This window comes from Eumetopias jubatus, unplaced genomic scaffold (genome assembly GCF_037043125.1).
Source record: "Eumetopias jubatus isolate StellerSeaLion01/CBP00866 unplaced genomic scaffold, mEumJub1_p1.0 scaffold_2, whole genome shotgun sequence".
NCBI classification, from domain to species: domain Eukaryota; kingdom Metazoa; phylum Chordata; class Mammalia; order Carnivora; family Otariidae; genus Eumetopias; species Eumetopias jubatus.
In genome coordinates this window covers 114,444,745-114,469,489 of record NW_028274808.1, presented here as the reverse complement: position 1 = coordinate 114,469,489, position 24,745 = coordinate 114,444,745, and the positions used below count along the sequence as shown (strand labels likewise).

Below are 24,745 nucleotides of genomic sequence, written 5' to 3'. Positions count from 1 at the left end.
CTGATTATGTTTTCATTAGCTACAGCATGTAGCAGAATGACTAAGTTGTGACCTTAACTGATTCCAAATGTCCTTTTAAATGAAGGTGTTTCCAAGTTTCGAGCCATGGCTCTCTTCTCATTCTATACAACTCCATATACTCAACTTCAACTAGGCTTCAATTTACAGTTAATGATTCCTAAATCTATCTCAATTCTACACAGCTTTCCTGACCTCCAGAACCAATGTTCCAATGACCCACTTAGATACGCCACTAGGATTTCAAACCTAACCTACCTAAAAATAGTCATCTCCTCCCTTCCCATCCTGTATTTTCTCCCTCAATCATTTCATCTTCTATTCAGAAAGCACCATCCTTCATGTTCACCCCAAATTCAGCAATCAACCAGGCACCATGTCCTACTGATGCTATGGGTTCAAGAGCCCTCAAATACACCCCCTCTTTTCCATTCCCAATGTTGCTGCTTGAATTCACTCCAAAAGCCTCCTCACTCATCTCCTATCTCCAGGCCACTCTTATTCCGGCTTCAAAGGGGACCTTACTGAAATGCAAACCAGAGACAGCATTCCCTAGTACAATCTCAAACAGTTTAGTCCCCTGTGGGGCAAAGGTCTGAGCAGTGAAGGTTTATCATCGGACCTCTGCGAATCGCTCTAGCTTCATCTCCCCTCACATTCATCCTGCACCGCAGTCGTAACAAACTACCTACAGTTCCCCAAAAGATCAAACTCCCTCACATTTCCATGCTACTGCAGACACTGTACCATCTCCTCTGTCGAAATAGCTTTCTCCCTCCCATCTCACTGGTATGTTCTGATTCTTCCTCCATGACTCATTTCAAGCAGCACCACCTCTGTAATTCTTCCACAGCATCTTTCATAGACATTTACCTCATCGCCGGCTGCAACGTACTGTAACTGTTCACATCTCTATGTTCCCACCAGACTAGCTAGGAACTATGAGGTTTATTTTGAGAACCAAGATGCCCAAGTTCAATGGTGACATGGAATAATACACATATCCTCTATTATATGGTTTGATGCAAATATCACAGATTTTGACACATCCTAAGCATAGTCCAAACCTCATTCTTAGTGCTTTTAGAGATGAGATCAACAAATTTTACTCCATACTATGGAAACAAGGGAGGCAAAAAGAAGATCAGCATATACTTTTAGAGACCCAGCTGACAGTTTTCCAAATCCCACGTTACCCTCTCCTCTTCCAAGAGTTGCACAAATTCCCAAAAGTGCAACAATATCCATTATTATATTACTATGAAAACTTCATATCCAAGGATTCAAGAACTCAAACTATAATTCTCTTCTACACTTCATTATCTAGTATACTTTATTTTTTTTAAGATTTTATTTATTTATATGAGAGAGAGAGAGAATGAGAGATAGAGAGCACGAGAGGGAAGAGGGTCAGAGGGAGAAGCAGACTCCCCGCCGAGCAGGGAGCCCAATGCAGGACTCGATCCCGGGACTCCAGGATCATGACCTGAGCCGAAGGCAGTCGCCCAACAAACTGAGCCACCCAGGCGCCCCTCTAGTATACTTTAAATTGATATACTAACATTGTTCCCCATGTTCCAGGAAAATGAAAAGTAACTAGTCCTCACAGGACCTTTCAGGACTCCTGCCATGGTTCAATTAAGTGAATCTTAGTAATTAACACTCCATCTGATACTTACCTATAACTCTAACAGCTCATATTTTGGTGTTGCTTTTAAAAAAGTTTAAGTAACCATCCAAATTCACAATACAGTACCAGAACTGTGCTACTATTTGTGATATTTACTGAATACTTACCACACACCAGGCACTGCGCTGAGAGCTTTGGATGCATGATTTACCTAATCCTCAGAGCAACCCTATGAAGTAGGCATTGTCTGAGCTTATGAAAGTCAAGTCAACTGGCCAAGGTCATAACAACAACTGGCAGAGCTGAATTCCAACCCACTGTTTCTGTCCCCAAAGCCCTTGCCTTTATTTTATTTATTTATTTATTTTTTAATGTTACTATGTTATGTTAGTCACCATACACTACATCATTAGTTTTTGATGTGGTGATCCACGATCCATTGTTTTCGTATAACACCCGGTGCTCCATGCAGTATGTGCCCTCCTTAATACCCATCACCGGGCTAACCCATTCCCCCCCCCCAAAACCCTGTTTGTTTCTCAGAGTCCATTGTCTGTCATGGTTCATCTCTCCCTCCAATTCCCCCCCCATTTTTCCCTTCCTTCTCCTAATGTCCTCCGTGCTATTCCTTATGTTCCACAAATAAGTGAAACCATATGATAATTGACTCTCTCTGCTTGACTTATTTCACTTAGCATCATCTCCTCCAGTCCCATCCATGTTGATGTAACAGTTGGGTATTCATCCTTTCTGATGGCTGAGTAATATTCCATTGTATATATGGACCACATCTTCTTTATCCATTCATCTGTTGAAGGGCATCTCGGCTCTTTCCACAGTTTGGCTATTGTGGGCGTTGCTGCTATGAACATTGGGGTGCATATGGCCTTTCTTTTCACTACATCTGTGTCTTTGGGGTAAATACCCAGGAATGCAATTGCTGGGTCATAGGGTAGCTCTATTTTTAAATTTTTGAGGCACCTCCACACTGTTTTCCAAAGTGGCTGTACCAACTTGCATTCCCACCAACAGTGTAAGAGGGTTCCCCTTTCTCCACAACCTATCCAACATTTATTGTTTCTTGCCCTGTTCATTTTTGCCATTCTAACTGGTGTAAGGTGGTAACCCAATGTGGTTTTGATTTGAATTTCCCTGATGGCTAATGATGATGAACATTTTTTCATGTGTCTGTTAGCCATTTGTATGTCTTCTTCAGATAAGTGTCTTTTCATATCTTCTGCCCACTTTTTGACTTGATTTTTTGTTTTTTGGGTGTTGAGTTTGAGAAGTTCTTTATAGATCTTGGATACCAGCCCTTTATCTGTAGTGTCATTTGCAAATATCTTCTCCCATTCTGTGGGTTGCCTCTTTGTTTTGTTGACTGCTTCCTTCGCTGTGCAAAAGCTTTTTATCTTGCTGAAGTCCCAAAAGTTCATTTTTGCTTTCGTTTCACTAGCTTTTGGAGATGTATCTTGAAAGAAGTTGCTGTGGCGATGTCAAGGAGGTTACGGCCTATGTTCTCCTCTAGGATTTTCATGGATTCCTGTCTCACATTGAGGTCTTTCATCCACTTTGAGTTTATCTTTGTGAATGGTGTTAGAGAATGGTCGAGTTTCATTCTTTTGCATGTGACTGTCCAATGTTCCCAGCACCATTTATCGAAGAGACTGTCTTTTTTCCATTGCATGTTTTTTCCTGAGTTGTCAAAGATTATTTGACCACAGAGTTGAGGGTCCATATCTGGGTTCTCTATTCTGTTCCATTGGTCTATATGTCTGTTTTTGTGCCAGTACCATGCTGTCTTGGTGATCACAGCTTTGTAATCTTGAAATTGGGCAACGTGATGCCCCCAGCTTTGTTTTTCTTTTTCAACATTTCCTTGGCGATTCAGGGTCTTTTCTGATTCCATACAAATTTTAGGATTGTTTGTTCCAGCACTTTGAAAAATGTCATTGGAAGTTTGATCGGGATGGCATCGAAGGTATAGATTGCTCTGGGTAGCATAGACACTTTAACAGTGTTTATTCTTCTGATCCATGAGCATGGAATATTTTTCCATCTTTTTGTGTCTTCTTCAATTTCTTTCATGAGTGTTCTGTAGTTCCTAGAGTATAGATCCTTCATCTCTTTGGTTAGGTGTATTCCGAGGTATCTTATGGTTTTTGGTGCTATTGTAAATGGAATCGTTTCTCTAATTTCTCTTTCTACAGTTCCGTTGTTAGTGTATAAGAAAGGAGCTGATTTCTGTGCATTGATTTTGTATCCTGCCACATTACTGAATTGCTGTATGAGTTCTAGTAATTTGGGGGTGGAGTCTTTTGGGTTTTCCACATAAAGTATCACGTCGTCTGCAAAAAGAGACAGTTTGACTTCTTCTTTGCCAATTTGAGTACCTTTTATTTCTTTTTGTTGACTGATTGCTGTTGCTAGGACTTCTAGGACTATGTTGAACAACAGTGGTGACAGTGGGCATCCTTGACGTGTTCCTGATCTTAAGGGAAAGGCTCTCAGCTTTTCCCCATTGAGGATGATATTCGCTGTGGGTTTTTCATAGATGGATTTTATGAACTTGAGGAATGTTCCCTCTATCCCTATACTCTGAAGAGTTTTAATCGGGAAAGGATGTTGTATTTTGTCAAATGCTTTTTCTGCATCAATTGAGAGGACCATATAGTTCTTCTCCCTCCTCTTATTAATGTGCTCTATCACACTGATTGATTTGCAAGTGTTGAACCACACTTGCCTTCTGGATATAAATCCCACTTGGTCATGGTGGATGATCCTTTTAATGTATTGTTGGATCCTATTAGCTAGGATTCTGTTGAGGATTTTGGAATCCATATTCATCAGGGATATCGGTCTGAAATTCTCCTTTTTGATGGGGTCTTTGCCTGGTTTGGGGATTAAGGTAATGCTGGCCTCACAGAATGAGTTTGGAAGTTTTCCTTCTGTTTCTATTGTTTGAAACAGCTTCAGTATAATAGGTATTTCTTCTTTGAATGTTTGATAGAATTCCCCAGGGAATCCATCAGGCCCTGGACTCTTGTTTTTTGGGAGGTTTTTGATCACTGCCTCCATCTCGTTACTGATTATTGGCCTCTTCAGGTTGTCAATTTCTTCCTGTTTCAGTCTCAGCAGCTTATAGGTTTCCAGGAAGGCCTCCCTTTCATCCAGATTGCTCAGTTTATTGGCTTATAGTTGCTGATAATAATTTCTAATAATTGTTTCTATTTCCTTGGTGTTAGTCGTGATCTCTCCCTTTCATTCATAATTTTATTAATTTGGGTCCTTTCTCTTTTCTTTTGGATAAGTCTGGCCAGTGGCTTATCGATCTCATTCTTTCAAAGAACCAACTTCTAGGGCGCCTGGGTGGCTCAGTCGTTAAGCATCTGCTTTCGGCTCAGGTCATGATCCCAGGGTCCTGGGATCAAGCCCCACATTGGGCTCCCTGCTCGGCAGGAAGCCTGCTTCTGCCTCTCCCACTCCCCCTGCCTGTGTTCCCTCTCTCGCTGTCTCTCTCTGTCAAATAAATAAATAAAATCTTAAAAAAAAAAAAAAAAAAAGAACCAACTTCTAGTTTCATTGATCTACTGTGTTTCTGGTTTCTAATTCACTGATTTCTGCTCTAATTTTAATTATTTCTCTTCTAATGCGTGGCTTAGGCATCGTTTGTTGCTTTTTCTCTAGTTCTTTAAGGTGTAGAGTTAGTTGGTGAATTCGGGATTTTTCTATTTTTTGAGTGAGGCTTGGATGGCTATATATTTCCCCCTTAGGACCGCCTTTGCAGTATCCCATAGGTTTTGGACAGATGTGTTTTCGTACTCATTGATTTCCATGAATTGTTTAAGTTCTTCTTTGATTTCCTGGTTGACCCAAACATTCTGAGCAGAGTGGTCTTTAGCTTCCAAGTGTTTGAATTTCTGTCAAATTTTTTCTTGTGATTGAGTTCCAGTTTTAAAGCACTGTGGTCTGAGAATATGCAGGGAATAATCTCAATCTTTTGGTATCAGTTGAGACCTGATTTGTGACCCAGTATGTGGTCTATTCTGGAGAGAGTTCCATGTGCACTCGAGAAGAATGAGAATTCTGTTGTTTTAGGGTGGAATGTTCTGTAAATATCTATGAGGTCCATCTGGTCCAGTGTATCATTCAAAGCTCTTTTTTCCTTGTTGATTTGCTGCTTAGATGATCTGTCCATTGCTGAGAGTAGAGTATTGAGGTCTCCTACAATTAACGTATTGTTATCAATATGACTTTATTTTGGTTAACACTTGGCTTATGTAGATGGCTGCTCCCATGTTGGGGGCATAGATATTTACAATTGTTATATCTTCTTGTTGGATAGACCCTTTAGGAATGATATATTGTCCTTCTGTGTCTCTAATCACACACTTTAGTTTAAAATCTAATTTGTCTGATATAAGAATTGCTACTCCAGCTTTCTTTTGAGGTCTGCTGGCATGGAAGATAGATCTCCATCCAGCCCCTTCCCCACATAGTAATTCATCTGTTCTTTCACATCTGAGTTATGCTGTCATTTAATAAACACTAAATATCTACTGTGTTCCAGGAGCTGGACTTGGCATCAAGACTACAAAGACAAATAAGATGTAGTTTCAGCCTTCGAGGAGCCAGTGGGTTTTAGAGGTTATGAGGCATGGTGGGTGAGAGCATGGATTCCAGTGACACTGTCTGGGTGCAAATCCTTGCTCCACCATGTACAGTATGTGACCCTGGGTAATTTACACCTGTTTCCTCACCACTGCCTTTTTTTTTTTTTTTTTAAGATCTTATTTATTTATTTGAGAGAGTGAACAGGGGGCGGAGCAGAGGGGGAGGGAAAGGAAAAGAGAATCTCAAGCACACTCCACACTAAGTGCAAAACCCGACGCAGGACTCAATCTCAGGACCCTGAGACCATGACCTCAGACAAAACCAAGCATCAGACGCTTCCCCGACTGAGCCATCCAGGCGCCCCACCTCTGCCTTCTTCACTGGTGTGAGCACTAAAGGAGTTAATTCATAGTATACAGTTGGTGTTCAATAAAGGTTAGCTGCTATGATTTTTATCACTACTACTACTCTCGCTGCTGCTATTAGCACCACCAACCAACGACCTGGTATTTACAGAAAAACAATGCGTTATGGCACAATAATAAGGGCACCAGAGACAGGTATCCCACAAAGCCCAAAGGACAAAGGGGAGGTACTCAGGAGGAGGAGACACCTACCCTGAGTCTCAAAGCACAAACAGGAGTCAACTGATGTGGAGAAGGATCAGTGGAAGAAGAGCGCCTTTCAGGCAGGGGAACAAAAAAATCTCACAGTGAGAAACAACACAGTTTTTTAAGAGAAATATGAAAAGTGAAATGGTGCTAAAATAGAGGAAGAGTGTAATAAAAGAGGAGACCGAAGATCTGGAAGCAAAGAAGCCATAGTCAGGCATATGTGAAGAAACTGAAGACTTTCCCTGGTGTCAGACACATGTTGAGTATTTACTATGTGTTTACTGAATTGAAAAGTCAAACTTGAAATAATCTGGCCACTGGCTTGAGGTCAACAAGTTTGGTTATACTGGGAAGGGAGGGGTCATAGCAGGTTTTATCAAAACTGAATTTACTCAGAAAGTCACAGCACAGAAATGCTGTAGGTTAATTTAAAATAATTAAAATAAATTAAAATATTTGAATTGAGCTTCAAAGCACAGGTCAGTTTTTAAACTGTTTGTTCTACCTGATAGCATACTCTCAGTGACATGAGAACAGCAATAGCACAAAGCCACATACCTGAGTATAAGGTGATATAAAACTTGTGATGCATACTAAGCCAGCATCTGCAAACAGCTTAGCAACTTCTGCAATGCGTCGAACATTCTCCTCTCTGTCTTCAGGACTGAAGCCAAGATTCTTATTGAGACCCTGACGAATGTTGTCACCATCCAAAGTGTAGCATGGGATACCATGGCACACCAAGTACTCCTCTAAAGCCATGCTCACTGTGGTCTTTCCTGCTCCAGATAGGCCTGAAAGTGAACAGTCCAAGCACAGTTCAGATGTAGCATTAGAAAGATAACCACTTAGTCATAAAGAATTTAAATCACGGCCTTAATTACATTCATTATTCATAGCCATCTCTCAGTAACACTTTTCGCACATTTCTCTATAAGATTTACATCTTAGCTAGAAAAACATCTGTAGTTCAAATAAAATAAGCATTTATGGTTTTTGGGTTTTCTAAATTACAATAGACATTTATTTAAAGTAATACATTTGCAGCTCAAATAGTTCGAAACTGTACATTTCAGGTTTACCCAACTTCTTAAAAATATTTGAGGAGAGTTACAACGACAGATTTCAACTCCATGATTACTTCTTTGCCTACTCCTCTATTTTCTTTGTCAAGCAACTTCATTCAGATGGGGTTCAAGGTGAATTTATCCTCCTCATATTTTGTCCACTGCTCATTATGTAAGATCTGCTGCCTCCTGGTCAGATCCAGTGCTCTCTCAGTGTGAAACACCCTGTGGTTATACAGGTTCTCAGGAAGCCTTATGGCCTCTTTCACATCATCATTCTCATATACTGTATCATCTCGCATTAACTCCAGTTTATTGGACCCTGTGGCATCATGATACCATTTCTGAATACCCTCTAGCCACCAGCTTGATGGTGCAAGGCCTGTTCGCCATTTTGACCCAAGACTACAGCATTGCCTACTCAAGCATTTATGTTTTTAATAACTCCTGTCTATGCCCAAAGGTATTCTAGAAATTACTCAGTTTCAGAGGGTAGATATTCACTTTGTTCTCATTACCACTATTCCAATGCTACGTGCCAAAGTAAAAACAGAGTAGTATGCCCAAATTATTTCTAGGGAAGTAAGAAAAAGGACAAAAGTAAGTAAAAATAAACATTATAAAGTTACTTCTACATCCCAGAATCAATACATTCCACAGACTACCATGATAAAAGTATCTGGGAGTCCAATTTATAATATAATTAACCTTGAAAGAACATCCTTACCTCAACTCACCTTCCTCTACCAATGTTTACTCACTAAACAAGGAAAAGGAAAGCATATATGTATGCACTAGTACATGCCATCTTGATGAGTATGAAAGCACAGAATTCACAACTAAGGTAGTGATGAGGCAAGAGATAAAAATGGAAGTCTCACGTACTAATTCCTTTGAAAGAAGCCATGAGAGTATAGAAGGCTAACTAAAAAAAAGGGAGATGATGTGTTAGGAGGATCAATAATATTAATTGCTTTATATATTAAAAATTTGTATTGTTGGGGTGCCTGGGTGGCACAGTAGGTCGAGCATCTGACTCTTGGTTTCCACTCAGGTCAGGATCTCATGGTCACCCAGTGTGGAGTGTGCTTGAGCTTCTCTCTCCCTCTCTTTCTGCCCCTCCCACTCATGCTCTTTAAATCTAAAAAAAAAAAAATTTTTTTTAAAAAGTCCTTGTATAGCAGATCTTATTTTCCAAAGATGGCTGCAACAGAATTTCCTACCCTGCGACCTCTTTGACAATGTAACATCACCACTGTCACATCAAGAGGTAGAGTCTAATTCCCCACCCTTTAATCTGGGGTGGCCTTAGGATTCACCTATCATGAAAAGAATGCAGCGAAAATGACAATGTGTGACTTCCAAGGCAGGATCAGAAAAAGCTGTTACACAGTTTCTCTTTGGACCCTCCACTTGAGAGAAGCCCACTATTAGATACCCTGAGGCCACCATGCTAGCAAGATCATGAGTAGGTGGTTCAGCCAGCTAAGCCCCCAGCTGACAGGTAGCATCAAGTGAGTTAGTGATCACCGACCCCAGCAGGTGAGCCTTTAACGTCAGGGAAAATCACCCAGCTGAGCCCTCCTGAATTCCTTACCCACAACATAGTAAGCAAATTAAAACGGTTGGTTTATGCCACTAGGTTTTGGGTGATTTGTTACACAGCAACAATAATTGAACAAAGAGATGGAGGCAGGGGGTTCTGTTTTTTGTTGTTTTTAACCAGCAGCTGAGCACTAAGTATGAGAAGAAGAAAAAAAAAAAAAAAAACCCTGAAACCTGAACTCTTAGACTTTATACAACACAACCTAAATGATAATAAAAGTACCTATTTACACATACGTGTATATATACTCATTTTATGTATATATTTAGTTTGAAACAAAGTAAAGAGAGAAACAAAAAAAAAAAGAGACTGCTGAAACTTTAATTACTGACACAGGAAGTTTCATTGATGATGATTACAGGGAGCACAGACAAAAAGGCAAAGAAATTAAAGCAGTTAGAGAAAATTAATACACAATTACAAGAGAGATAATCCAAAACTAGATGAGGAAAATTAGTACAGCTAAATAAAGAAACCAAATGTACTGGACTAATTCCCCACCCCACCCCCAAATTCATACACACCGGGAACCTCAGAATGTGGCCTTAGTTGTAAACAGGGTCTTTGTGGATGTAATTAGTTAAATTAAAATGAGATCCTACAGTACTAGGATGGGCAGTAAATCCAGCGATGGGTGTCACTACCAGGCTATGTGAGGATGAAAGCAGGGATATGGAGCTCTACATCTACAAACCCAGGGAGCACCCAGGATTGCCAACAACCTCCAGAAGCTAGGTGAGCGGCCTGGAGCAGCAGATTCTCCCTCAGAGCTTACAGAAGGAACTAACCCCACCAAAACCTTCATTTCAGACTCCCAGCCTCAGAACTGTAAGAAAATAAATCTCTGGTGTTTGAAGGCACCCCGTTGTGTAAAATAATTTGTTACAGCAGCCCTGGGAAACTAGTACACCAACCAATGTAAAAATATAAAAGAAAGTTTATCTGAAATAAAAATCTGAGAAAAAGCAAACTGCATTCCAGAAAAATGGCAAACAACTCAAAATAGCTTGACGGATCCTGGTTAAGCTACTGAATTGCAAGAAAAGGAAAGGAATCTTTACTTCCATTTCCAACAATATTGTCAAAAAAAAAAAAGATCAAAAAAGGCTACGGAATATTTGACAACATAATTAACAAGCTTGATCTAATGAACATATGTAGAACATTGCACACATAAGGGAATAGATGTTCTTTCCAAATACATATTTACGAAAACTGATTATCTACAAGATCATAAAACAAGCACCAAAAAATCTGATAAACAGTATTTATAAGCGTCACAAGTGGTCAGATCAATGGAATAAACCATGTTCAAGGAAAGAATTACCCAATATTCTAAAGATCAATTTTCCCCAAAATTGACCTTTAGATACAATGTAATCCCAAATTAAATCCCTACCAGATTTTCGAGGAACTGGTTAAACCAATTACAAAATTTATACAATAATGCAAAGAGCCAAAAAAAAAAAAAAAAGGTTAAGATATTCTTGATGAAGAATAAGGTAAGAGGACTTACTTCACTGGATTTCAAGACTTATAAATACATAGTAAGATAATGTGGCAATAAAAGAGGAATTGACCAGTAGGATAGATCAGAAAGCCCAGAAACAAATCCACACATAAATGGAAATGTGACATATGACACCTGGCATTGCACAAAAAAAAGGATGCCCTCATCAATATATGCTCGAGACAAACGATTATCCACATGGAGAAAAAAGAAAATAGATCCCTCCCTCACATACACACAAAAATCAACTACAGATGGATAAAGGGCCTAAATGAGAAACGGCAAACTTTTAAAGGAAAAGAAACAATTTTTCAGGGATCCAGATGAAAAAAGGAAAGTTCCTAAAAAGGGAAAAAAAAAAATCAAATTAATCTCACACTTCTTCACATCATTTAACACCAGAAGACAGTGGAATAATGTTTTAAGAATTTCAAGACAAAAAAAGTATGAAGTATAAATCAAATATTTATTTTACCCAAATTGTCGTAAAAGACAGGCAGACATTCTCAAATATAAAAACAGGGAATTCAAAATCCAGTGAGCACTATCTTACAAAAACAACTTAATGATGAAATATAAACACTTAAAACTGGACCCAGAGAAAGAGCTCATGATTGAACAACGCCATAATAAAAGAACTAATGGTGAGTTGATGAATATACAATCAATTTACTTACAGAACTCAAACACAAAAAATTATGAAAATTTTAAGATTAAAAATTATGAAAATTTAAGAATGTGTTATGGGGGCACCTGGGTGGCTCACTCTTGTTAAGCATCTGCCTCCGGCTCAGGTCATGATCCCAGGGTCCTGGGATTGAGCCCCGCATCGGGCTCCCTGCTCTACGGGCAGCCTGCTTCTCCCCCTCCCACTCCCCATGCTGTGTTCCCTCTCTGTGTCTCTGTCAAATAAATAAATAAAATCTTTAAAAAAAAAATGTGTTATGAACCTGAACAATGGAAAAGTAACAATTTAACAAAAGTCTAGACTTAAGAATGAGAAGAATGTGTCTTCATTCACATAGAAACAGACTTGTCTACAATTGAAGCATGTAATTACAAAAAGCACACACACAGAAAATAAGAATGCTGCTTTTCACCAATCAGCAAAAATTTTAAGGATTGGTAATATCCTGTTGATGAAGACACTGGGAAATGGAACTTCTCCCACACTGCTGGTAGGAGAGTAAACAGATATAAAATTTTGGTGGTAATTTGGCAAGATGCATCTAAAGTTTAAATACGATTCTTAGAAGTGAAAGAATCCATCATTCTTAAAACCGCCTCCAAAATCTAGATCACTTGACCCTCTTACCAGCCTACTCTGGCTGGGCCCAAAGGGAGACTCTGGGAGAACCAATGTGAAAACCAATCAGAGGCCAAAGCAAAAGGTGAATGATAGAAACGGATGCGAAATTCTTTATCACTCACTGTTTCTCTTCATAAGGTTTACATTATTAGCTTATTGAATGTGGAATCTAGGTCTTATTTGCATGCAAAAGTTTACAGAATGTAATGTAGTTATCAAGTAGAAAGTAGTTTTGTGTGTTTAAAAAAAAAAAGATTTGAGAGAGAGAGAGGGCGCGCATGCACATGCAAGCACACAAGCGAGGGGAGGTGCAGAGGGAGAGGGAGAGAGGCTCAAGCCGACTCCAAGTTGAGCACAGAGCTCTACTCAGGGCTCAATTTCATGATACTGAGATCATGACCTGAGCAGAAACCAAGAGTCAGACATTTAACCAACTGCACCACCCAGGTGCCCCTAGAAAGTAGTTTTAAGATGCATTCGGGGGCGCCTGGGTGGCTCAGTCGTTGGGCGTCTGCCTTCGGCTCGGGTCGTGATCCCAGGGTCCTGGGATCGGGTCCCACATCGGGCTCCCTGCTCGGCGGGAGGCCTGCTTCTCCCTCTTCCACTCCCCCTGCTTGTGTTCCTGCTCTCGCTGTCTCTCTCTGTCAAATAAATAAAATCTTTAAAAAAAAAAAAATAATAAGATGCATTCGGGGGGTGCCTGGGTGGCTCAGTCGTTAAGCGTCTGCCTTCAGCTCAGGTCATGGTCCCAGGGTCCTGGGATCGAGCCCCACATTGGGCTCCCTGCTCTGTGGGCAGCCTGCTTCTCCCCCTCCCACTCCCCCTGCTTGTGTTCCCTCTCTCACTGTGTCTCGCTCTGTCAAATAAATAAATAAAATCTTTAAAAAATAAATAAATAAGATGCATTCGGGTTTTCCCCTTTATTTCAACAGCAATTCTGTAAAGAACAAAAGGAATTACCAAAAGGAAATATGTTACAATTAAGCAACATTGTTAGTTACATGTAGTGATGTTCCAAATACAAGAACAGCTCAAAATTTAAATAAATATGCTTCATCCTGGTTCAAGGCTGCTTTTGAAATTAACAAGTTTATCTCTCTTGGCCATACCTGTCAGCCAAACTGTGCAACCACGAAAACCACCTCGGGTCCCCACAACCTGACCTCTCTTGTTCCTGCTAACATGATGAGCTTGATAGGTGACATTAGTTGCTCTCTGCATCCCCTGGAAAAAAGAAACAAAATTCTGATTCACCTGAGTCCTTTAAAAAGTAAACACATATTCTTTGCTGTCACTGTTCTATATAACATGCCATAAGCAAAGAAAAAGATTGAAACTAACAGCTTTCTTTCCTTTATAGTACCTAGCATGGCCTTTGATGCTTTTACATACACCACTGAATTTAACCCTCAGAGCCAGGACGGTAAGGACTCTTACTACTGTGGTTTTACAAATGAAGATACTAAACCTGAGAAAAGTTAAATGGCTTGCCCAAGTTCCCATAACAAGGGAAGGCTCTCCAGAGCCCAGTCTTCCACTCACTTAATCATTCATTCAACCAGTATTTACTGAGGCCCTACTAGTATACCAAGTGAACTAAAAACAGGGTTCCTCCCCTCACTGAGCTTACGTTCCACTGGGGGAGACTAAGCAATAAAACTTTATTGTAATATCAGAGAGTGACAAGTGCATTACAGAAAATAAAACAGGGTATGACTGGAAAGAGGAATCAGGGAGGAGTGCCTCTTTAGACAGGCTGATCAACAAAGGCCTCCAAGAAGGTAGCATCTAAGCAGACTCCTGAACAAAGTATGGAAGGTCTGTAGGTATCATGACATGCATGATGGAAAAAAAAAATAGATGCATTGTTTATTTGTGGTTATTCCACAAAAAAAGTGGAATGCAATTTTTCTTCCAAATTATCTTCTTAAACAAAAAGAACATAAATTTACACAGGCCTCAAAGAATCTGAATAGCCATTTCTCCAAAGAAAAAATACAAATGACAAAATAGGCAGATTAAAAGATGTTCAGGGGCACCTGGGCGGCTCAATAAGTTGAGCATCTGACTCTTGATTTGAGCTCAGGTCATGCTCTCAGGGTTGTGAGATTGAGCCCCACATCGGTCTCCACACTAGGCGTGGCATCTGCTTGGAATTCTCTCTCCTCTGCCCCCCACTCACTCTCTCAAAAAAAAAAAAAAATTCAATATCATTAGCCATCAGAAAAAGGCACATCAAATCAAAACCACAAAGAGATACCTCTACAACCCACTAGAATAGCTATAATCAAAAAGACAGTAACAAGTGCTGGTGACAATACTGAGAATTTAGAATCCTCATACATTTGCTGGTGAAACTGTAAAATAGTAGAGCCACTTTGGAAAACAGCACTTTTGCAAAATGTTAAATATACAGTTACCACATGACCAAATAATTAAACTCACAGATGTATACTCACAAGAAATGAACACACATCCACTTAAAACATATATACCAAGTTCACAGCAGCATTATTCATAAAAGCCAAAAAGTGGAAACAACCCAATCGTCCATCAGTTGAAAATCAGATAAAATACTTTAAAATTTATATATCCATTCAATGGAATATTATCTGGCTGTAAAAAGGAATGAATTTCTCAAACGCATTACAATTTGGATGACCCTCAAAAACATTAAGCTAAGTGAAAGAAGTCAGTCACCTAGACCACATATGGTATAATTCCATTTATTTCAACTGCCCAAAACAGGAAAATCTATAGAGACAGAAGGCAGATTAGTGATCGCCACAGGCTGGGAGACTGGGGGCCAAGGGTCAGGGGGAGTAACTGCTAATGGGTACAGGGATCTTTCATGGGGTGATAGAAATGCTCTAAAATTGTGATGACAACTGCACAACTCTGTAAATATACTAAAAACCTTTTAAACCATACACTTTAAGCAGATGAATTGAATGTATGCAAATTATATCTCAATAAAGCTGTTTTCTACACAAAACAAAAAAAATGAATCACAGAGTTTCTATTTTCTCTTCCTATGGAGCAAAAACGTAATTCAGGTTCTTTTTTATATTTATTTATTTATTTGAGAGAACATACACCTGTGTACATGGCAGCGGCAGGGGGTTGAGGGGGCAGAGGGAGAGAATCTCAAGCAGACTCCCATTGAGCACCAAGCTCCACAGGGGGCTCTATCCCAAAATCCCAAGATTATGACCTAAACAGAAATCAAGAGTCCAACGCCTAACCGACTGAGCCACCCAGGCACCCCTAATTTAGGTTCTTTTTAGCAGCATGTTGTTAGAAAATAGATATGTGACAGCATTTTTTTGATAGGGTGTTTGTATTTGATACTGCTTATATTATTCAACATTCATTCAAAACTATTTACTGAATGCATACTACATGCCTGAAATTCTTCTAGGTGGTGATGAAACAAGAGTGAAGAGTACCAGTAAAAATCACTGTCCTCATGGGACTTATCTAGTCCTCATGCCTAGTGCAGTGGTTCTCAAGGTGTGGCCCCTGCGGAAGCAGCTCTTCCATCTCCAGGTAACTGTTACAAATGCAAATTATCGGGTGCTGCCCCCAGGCCAAGGGAATCAGAAACTCTGGGGTAGGCCCCAGCAATCTGTATTTGAAAGCCCTCCAATCGTGGAATGCCTGGGTGGCTCAGTCGTTAAGCGGCTGCCTTCAGCTCAGGTCATGATCCCAAGGTCCTGGGTTCGAGCCCCACATCGGGCTCCCCGCTCAGTGGAGAGCCTGCTTCTCCCTCTCCCTCTGCCTGCCTCTCTGCCTACCTGTGCACGCGGGCTCTCTCTCTCTCTAATAAATAAATAAAATCTTTAAAAAAAAAAAGAAAGAAAGCCCTCCAATCGATTATGAGGCAAGCTCGAGTTTGAAAGCCACTGGATTAATGGGAGAGCCGGGAGAAAAGATAAATAAGTTAAGGCAGGAAGTATCAAAAAGAGAAAAAGTCAATAAAGCAAAATTGTGAAGAAATTTCAGAGAAGTGACGTTCAGACAGGGTGGCCAAGCAAGGCTTCACCAAAAAAGAGGACACTTAACACCTGTGATGACTTCTGGGGGAAGTGTCTCCACACAGTGCACAGAATGAGCACAAGAAGAGTGAAAAAGTGACTAGGGAAATCTAGAATGGTTGCTGGGCAGTCCTAATGTCACGTGAAGCCAACAATCATCAATTCAAAGCAAAACCAGTCACCAGGACCATGTTTTCTGCAGCCGCATCAGGGACACAAAATGAAGCAGGAGCAATTGGAGTGGATCCAACTAGAGCTGTAGTCTGGCCCAGGGGTCTTCAAAATGGGGAATAAACAGCCTTGCAGCTATAGAAGCATGAACTGTGGGGGTTTGGGGGGGGCGTGTTTTGTTTTAGAAGTATGAACTTTGTAAAGGAATGTATTTCTATCCAGATCTTCAACTTCTGGATGGTACTCCTTTCTAAAAATGGTCTACCTGAGGTGCTGGATCTCTTTGCCCACCTCTCCCTCCCCGATCCTCCTAGTGTACGGCACAAAGCATCTCTGCCCTTCTGAGTCCTACTATCACTCATTGCAGAAAATCCTCTGGGGCCAAAGGGCAATCTGACAATTCTTTGAATAGGCGCACCACAAAAGCTGTACCCCTCCTCCACTAATCATCGCATTAACAAATGCATTTCCAATAAAATTATGCTCTACATGTTCAATAATCATTTATGAAAAATTATAACGCGGGTCTCCCTAGCTATTTCTTTTCGATGAACTAATGAAGCAAACATTACTTTCCAGCTCTACGTTTCCAAGATCTTAAACAAAAACAAGGTTCCACACGTGGAAATCCTCACCTCTTGGGAATCAGGGACACCTCTTCCCATGGGTCACTAGTTTCAGCTCCCAGCCCACGTGTCTGGGTAGAAGGGAGTGGAGTCTGAAGGATGGAGGGGGAGGTTTGAGGGAGCGGTTTCGAGGAGGGTGCTAGATAGTTAGCTGCCTACACTGACAGAACCTGTTTGACTGGGGTCATTTTGCTTTGGGGTTTATTCCAAGTTATTCTGCTTTGGGGCAAGAAGAAACATGCATCTAATGAATTTTAATTCATTCTGGCCCTGTAAAATAGCTCCTGTTTTTCTTTTAAACTGAGTAGAATGCATAAAATTATCTGAGTAGCTATAAACGGCTTTTAAAAACTCTGGTAGATATGGCAATCTAAGGAGGCTTACTGCTTATGTATGTTTGAGATTTTTCATATTAAAAAACAATCTTAAAAAAAAAAAAAAGAGATTTTCCACAACCTCCTACCTCCCAGTTTCTCAGAGTAAATCAAAGAGCATTTTTTAAAACTACTGGAAAGGCAAGGTGGTGGGATTATGCCTGAACGTTGCTGAGAATCCAAAGGCCACTTCCACAAGCAATCTTCCTTCAGGCCCCCTCCCCTTCTTTTCCACCCATGCTAGCCAAATTCTTCCTATAATTCCGCCCGAAAGAAAGGACATTAGTGAGTCACCGAAGGGCGAGGGAGTTATTTCCTTCCGATTTTACACTCCTACTCTCGGTCTTCAATGGCCTAGCTTCTTTCCACAAGACGGAGAAATCAGGCTTACGATTTCTTTCCTAAGAGGCTGGGTGAGTTATAGAAATATTTATGTGGCTTGGTACATACACCCAGGCAGTCCCTGTAATAACTCACTGCCTATATGATCTGTTCTTTAGGGACTGTTTTATACTTTCAGCTGTCTTTCTATGTGTATATATTTTGACTTCCTTGGGAGGGTAGGTCAAGCACATGAGTTACAGTTCTATCTTCCCCAGCGCCCAACCTCTTTCCTTGTGCCTAGTCAGTGCTCAGTAAAAGTTAGATCTGAGGCTTTTTTTTTAAAGATTTTATTTATTCATTTGACAGGGAGAGACACAGCAAGAGAGGGAACACAAGCAGGGGGAGTGGGAGAGGGAGAGCAGGCTCCCAGCCGAGCAGGGATCCAATGCAGGGCTCGATCCCAGGACCCTGGGATCATGACCTGAGCGGAAGGCAGACGCTTAACGACTGAGCCACCCAGGCGCCCCTGAGGCATTTATTTTAAAGCATGATTTGTTTTCTCTGTATAACTTGCAAATGAAATGATGACTGACATTCAGAAGCCTTAAGTTTAGCAGAAGTGGGACAATTCATTTCAAGAGAATTTACTCACTTTCTACACTTGGGGCTAAACAACCATCAGTCCTGTTACTAGGCTAACATCACCAGGCCTCTGATACTTGTGGTGCACATTTTCTACACATTCTACAAACTTCTGTCATGACACACACAAGTGGCCCTGTGTGCCTTTTTGACCCACCTTAATTTCCACATGGGCGGTTTTATTTTATCCACTTCCCTATGGGAGAAATTAACTTCTCCTATGATGTCATTTAAAGAATTGTAATGCCTTGTGAGTTTACTATGATTTGATGAACAACTCTGCCTTTTTAAGTGAAATCTATAAAAGCACAGAGCATATATCAAATATCAAGCATAATTCTGGACTCAACACCCATCACCCACCCCATGACCCACCTTAAACTGACTGCTAAACAGTGTGCTCCTCCAAGAGCATCTCTGAAATGATTAACAGTCATGTTTCTTTTATGTCTCAACACAGACTATGGAGAGATGGCAGAGTATCATGTGAATAAGTTGAAGAGATGGTCGAGTACATACAAAGAGAAGAAGCTTTTACTTCACAAAGTTACTGATCAATTAGTTCAGTTACTGGTAACTGAAGTTAATCTTTTGAACAAGCCAAAGACAAACAGCAAAAGAGAAGATCATATATTCCTGGAGGCTGAGAAAATCTGAAAATGGTATACTTAAAAACTTGCTACTGCAAAACACGTTGCACAGCAACACTGGAAGGATGCTTCTGGTCAGAAAGTGAATCTCTACCCCAGGCCTCCTGAATCAAAACTAAGTTACTGGCAGGCTTTCCTGATTGACATCAACTATCATGCATGTGCTCTGTATATACATGACGGCTCTCCAACGGGTCTGTCTTAAATATTAAGTAATCTTTAAATATTTAATGGAGATTTTTTTAAAATGTCAATACCTTTAATGAAAGGGCCCCTGGATGACCTCCAGGTGGAAAGCCCAGCTCTAAGAGATTCCTAGAAGTCAGAAACCAATCTAAGACTATCTGGTGATCGAGCCCTTCTAGATACTGGGGATAAAATTAAAAAAAAAAAAAAAACATTTCAGGGAATGGGGCGCCTGGGTGGCTCAGTCGTTAAGCATCTGCCTTTGGCTCAGGTCATGATCCCAGGGTCCTGGGATCGAGCCCCACATCGGGCTCCCTGCTCTGCAGGAAGCCTGCTTCTCCCTCTCCCACTCCCCCTGCTTGTGTTCCCTCTCTCGCTGTGTCTATCAAATGAATAAATAAAATCTTAAAAAAAATTTTTTTTCAGAGAAGAAACAAAGTATAAACAGATAAAGAAATCATTACACCATGACAGACCCCTGCACCTCCCACCAGGGTGACTACACATAAGACTCAGCTCAGCAGCTGGGCAGACAAAAATACACTAACAACTACCTCGAAGTTGAAATTAACTACTAAAACCGTAGGCGAGTACACACAAAAATGTGTACACGAATGTTCACGGCAACATTACCCATAATAGCCAAGGAAGAGAAACAACTCAAACGTACATCAACTGACGAATGGATAAACAAAATGTAGCATATATCCATAAAATGGAATATTATCCAACCATCTAAAGGAATAAAGTTTGATAACATGCTACAACATGGAGGAACCTTGAAAACATCATGCTAAGTTAAAAAAGCCAGACACAATAGGCCATACATTTTATGATTCCATTTATAGGAAAGTTTGGAAGGGAAATCCAGAGACAGAATGTAGACTACCGGTTGTCAAGAGCTACAGAGGAGGAAGGGGTAGGAAGGGGAATGACTGCTCATGGGTATAGGATTTCTTTTCGGGGCAATGAAAATGTTCTAAAATTAGATATTGGTGATGGCTGTACAACTCTATGAATATACTAAAAAAAAATGAACCGTACACTTAGACATATGAGAAATAAAGACACAGGGAAGGGATGCAAGCATCAAAAAAACTAGAGAAGAGACTGAATAATGGCTACATTCATCTAAAAATTAGAAACTGGACTTCTATAGATAATGTCTAATATTCCCACTATTTTTATTGTTAAAACTCACTTGGTAAAGAACTGTACCCTTAAACAATATTTCACAGAAGTAATTACCACTTAAGTAAATACCAAAAAGAAAAATTATTCTCTTCACTTAATTTACTTAGTAATTTGCTTTCAAAACAATTCAGGGTTGGAGTTTGACTATTCTGTCACTGGTATGCTATAAATAATTGATCTGTCTCAGAGCAAAAGATGGTAACTTCCAGGCTGGTGGGTGAGAAAATGGTATTATCAACTAGATTTTACTTTAAATTACTAATTTTGCATTTCACAGTCACGCAGTTTTTTCCCTTTTTCTTACTCAAAGCAAAGAATAAAACAGTGTTTCTCAATTTCAGCATTAATGACTTTTAGAACCAGGTAATTCTGTTGTGGGAGCTGTCCTGTGTACCGTGGGATGTTTAGCAGCATCCTCTATCCAACAGATGCCAGAAGCCCCACGGTGCGTGCGTGCGCACACGTTAACAACCAAAAATGTCTCCAGACATTGTCAAACACCCTCCTAGGAGTGGCAAAATTTTACCTGGTTCAGAACTGTTGGAGTAGAGAACTACCACTCAAAACTCAAATGTAACAGAGCCAGGGAAAGCTTATTTCACAATTCACATCTAGAGACACAACTCTGCTAAGGGAAGGCTAACAAGGCTGGTACCCTGCCAGAAGCCAGGGCTGCAGAATCGCCCAGAAGCATGATTCCAAAGAAACCACTATCTCTCGAAATTTCCTTGCCCCGAAAGAAAGTAAAAATGAATCCATAAATACATAGAGAGTAGAAAAAAGTGTTGGCAGCTATCCCAAAAGAACTTTCTAGACCTGCCCTGTCCAATACAATGCTCTAAGACCATGAAAATGTTCTATTCTGCACTGTCCAATACTGGCCATTAACTACATAAGGCAGTGTAGCACATGCAGCAACGGAAAAGAATTTTTTATTATACTTAGTTTTAGCTAAATTTCGATTGCCACAGGTGGCTGGTAGCTATCAGATTAGACAACACAGATCCAGACCTTGCCATCATTCTTCTTGTTATTACTGTTAGTCAACATCAAGAGTCCATTCTTAGTAGAAGTCCAGCTTTCCCTCTTCTTCAGGCAATTTTTCTAGCAGCATCTCCCTGGAAGATCAATACCTGCCCCTGACCACAGTCAGGCCAATGTTCTGAAGAATGAATATACTGGCCTCTTCCTCAGCTTTTCATCAGCTGTGTGTTCCATTTCTGCATGCTTGTTTCTTTTCTGTTCCACCTCGGTCTTCCCCAAAATCCAGAGTGGGCTACTGGCCTTCTATGAAAGGCATCTACCACTATAAGGAACAAACTGCTCAAAAACGGAGAACTGGTAAAAAGGAAAATTATCTTGTTCATTTGTTTGCCTTTTAATTAACTCTTTCCCAGATAGAATGCAATATCCACAAGAGCAGGTAGGACTCTGTCTTTTTACCACCGCATCCCCAGCACCTAAATAAAGGCTTGCACAAAGTTGGTGTTAAATATTTTTGATTAATAAATAATAACAAGAACACCTTAAATAGTGCTCATGTGCCAGGCACCACCGTCGTGCTTCAAATATAGTGACTTATTTAAACCTTACTATAACCCTAGGAAGGTAAGCACTATTATCCCCACTATAAGCTATGTTTTATTAACTACATTATTACCTTTGAGGACAGTGAGGCAGTGAGGCAGAGAGGCGTTAGGTAATGTGCCCAAGATCACACAGGTGGTAAATGACAAAACTGTAATTTGAATCCTACCACATATGGAGTTTATTCTCTAACTTAAGCGGTACAGAGATAATGCTATCTAGGCTTTTAATATCTGAAGCACTGAAGCTTACTCTGTAGCACACTCCTTATCCCCATCCTGCTATACGAGCTGCGTGTAGACACGGAACATCCGTCATGAAATCTCACTACATGATACATGGTAACAGCAGCATGCAACATGATACAGGGTGCACAAACAATTCAGCAACGGGCAAGAGTATGTGCACACAGAAGGCCGCGCCGTATGGTAAAGGAGCCCACAGCTCTGAAGATTTTACTAAGTGATAAAGGTTAACAGGCATCCCAGGCAGAAGGAAAGGGCTTGTGTAAAACCATGATGATGGAAGGTACAGAAAGAAAGTCGGGGGTGGAAACAGGGAGCTATGGAAATTTGGGGAGTGGTGGGAGAGAGGGGAATGGAAAGGCAAATCAGAGTGAGACTGTCTGTGCTTCTGAATGTCAGATCACTCTGTGGGCAGTAGGCTTCACCTCCAGTGTAAGGCAGCTCTAAGCAACCCAACAGGATTCTACCAAATGGGTGAATAACACCTGGGCCTGAACTGAGTGCCCCACATTTCCCTCAGCCCAGCTAACATACTCCCAAGGGCAGATAAAAGCTGATCCCATTGGAGAAAGGTTCTATCAGATGGAGAATGATATCCATTACATCCGACGCTTTGTCCGACTGAGCTAAGAGGAAGCTAACAGGGAAAGTTCACTCCTGATTTCTCTTTCCCATTCTTGTAAGTATATGGAGACATCTTCCTGTAATACTAAATAACATTCCCCAATCCTGTAACGTTACATTTTCCCATGTCTTTGCCTATCTCTCATGAATCCACTTCTTTTACCTGCTCCTTCACAGGAGGTATTACCCAAAGCCTAGGACTTACTTTTTTCTCTGTATTCTCTAACTCAAATTCAACCATCACATCTTTATTTCCAACCTTAAGCTCATTCAGTCCCAATCATTGTATTGACCACATGTCCCTACTGAGTATATGAAATGAGGCTGGTCTGAACTGAGATGTGTACGTGTAAAATATACACTTAAGTAAAATATCTTAGTAATTTTATACTGATTATGGTAGTACTGAAGTTACATTTATATTGAAGTGACTGTTTTAGATATGTTGGGATAAATAAAACATATTATTAAAGTTTATTTCAACCTGTTTCTTTTTACGTTCTTTTTTAAGATTTTATTTATTTATTTGACAGAGAGAGACACAGCGAGAGAGGGAACCCAAGCAGGGGGAGTGGGAGAGGGAGAAGCAGGCTTCCCGCCGAGCAGGGAGCCCGATGTGGGGCTCGATCCCAGGACCCTGGGATCATGATCTGAGCCGAAGGCAGACACAACGACTGAGCCACCCAGGCGCCCCTCTTTTTACTTTTTTAAAGGGCCCTCTAGAAAATTTTAAACTATATATGTGGCTCACATTATATTTCTACTGGATAGCATATCTACTAAAGCTGTCCCTCACACTCAGCGTGCTGAAAACTGGATCCACCACTAACACACTCTATGACCTCTCTGTGCCTCACTTCCTTCATCCATTAGGTAGAAATACTAATTGCAATGAAGAAGGTAAATGTAAAAAAAAAAGAACCAGACACAACACTTACTATATGCTGACTTTGTTCTAAGCATTTTTCATATATTAGCTTTCAATCTTCACAATACCCCAGTGAGACTAGCATTTCCATTTTATAGACGAGCAAATGGATGCACAGAGAAATTAAGTGACTAGCCAAAGGTTACATGGTTAGTAAACAGTGGAGCCCAGATCTGAGCCCAGGCAGCTTTAAAGAACCCTCTCTCATGACACCCACTTCAGAAATGTTGCAAAAACTCAGTAAGTTAATTTAGGTAAACATTTCAAACTGTACCGGGCACAGAGTAAACTCTCTTTCAGTGTTTAACTATTATCACTGTTACCCTAGCCCCCAATCTACTTCCCCATTTCCCAGCATGTCACCAACTTTCTCCCCATGTCCCGGGATTAAAACCTCAGTATCAACTTTTAACCCGCCTCCCTCTTTCATCCCCTAATTCTAGTCAGCTCCTTCTTACTCTTCTTTGAATGTTTTTAATGCACCTATTCCGCTATTCCCACTACCACATTAGCCTAGCCCTTTGCACCCTCACACTTGAATTCACACCAAGAATAACTTAAATAGTGCTCATGTACCAGGCATGCTTCAAATCTATTAATTCATTGAAACCTCACTAAAACCCTGTCTGTTCTCCAGGACTTTCACATCTGGACTCTAGCAGTATTTAATTTCCTCAGTAGCCCAATCTTCCTGGAAATCCAATTTCGTCATGTGATGGAAACTTTAAAGGTGTATGGGTTCTTCACACTAGTGTCTATTAGTTAACTTACGTATGTGAAAGGGAAATA

At 40.5% G+C, this 24,745-nt stretch overlaps 1 protein-coding gene across 3 annotated transcripts in view; it reads right to left on the bottom strand.

The window, feature by feature from the left end:
- Nucleotides 1-24,745, bottom strand: part of PAPSS1 (3'-phosphoadenosine 5'-phosphosulfate synthase 1) — a 104,318-nt gene that overhangs the window by 77,298 nt on the left and 2,275 nt on the right. For all 3 annotated transcript variants that reach the window (XM_028121301.2, XM_028121303.2, XM_028121302.2), the window contains 2 exons: nucleotides 13,478-13,592; nucleotides 7,435-7,670 (listed from right to left, as the gene is read on the bottom strand). In XM_028121301.2, coding sequence (XP_027977102.1) covers nucleotides 7,435-7,670; nucleotides 13,478-13,592 — 351 coding nt within the window. The remainder of the gene's footprint in view (nucleotides 1-7,434; nucleotides 7,671-13,477; nucleotides 13,593-24,745) is intronic.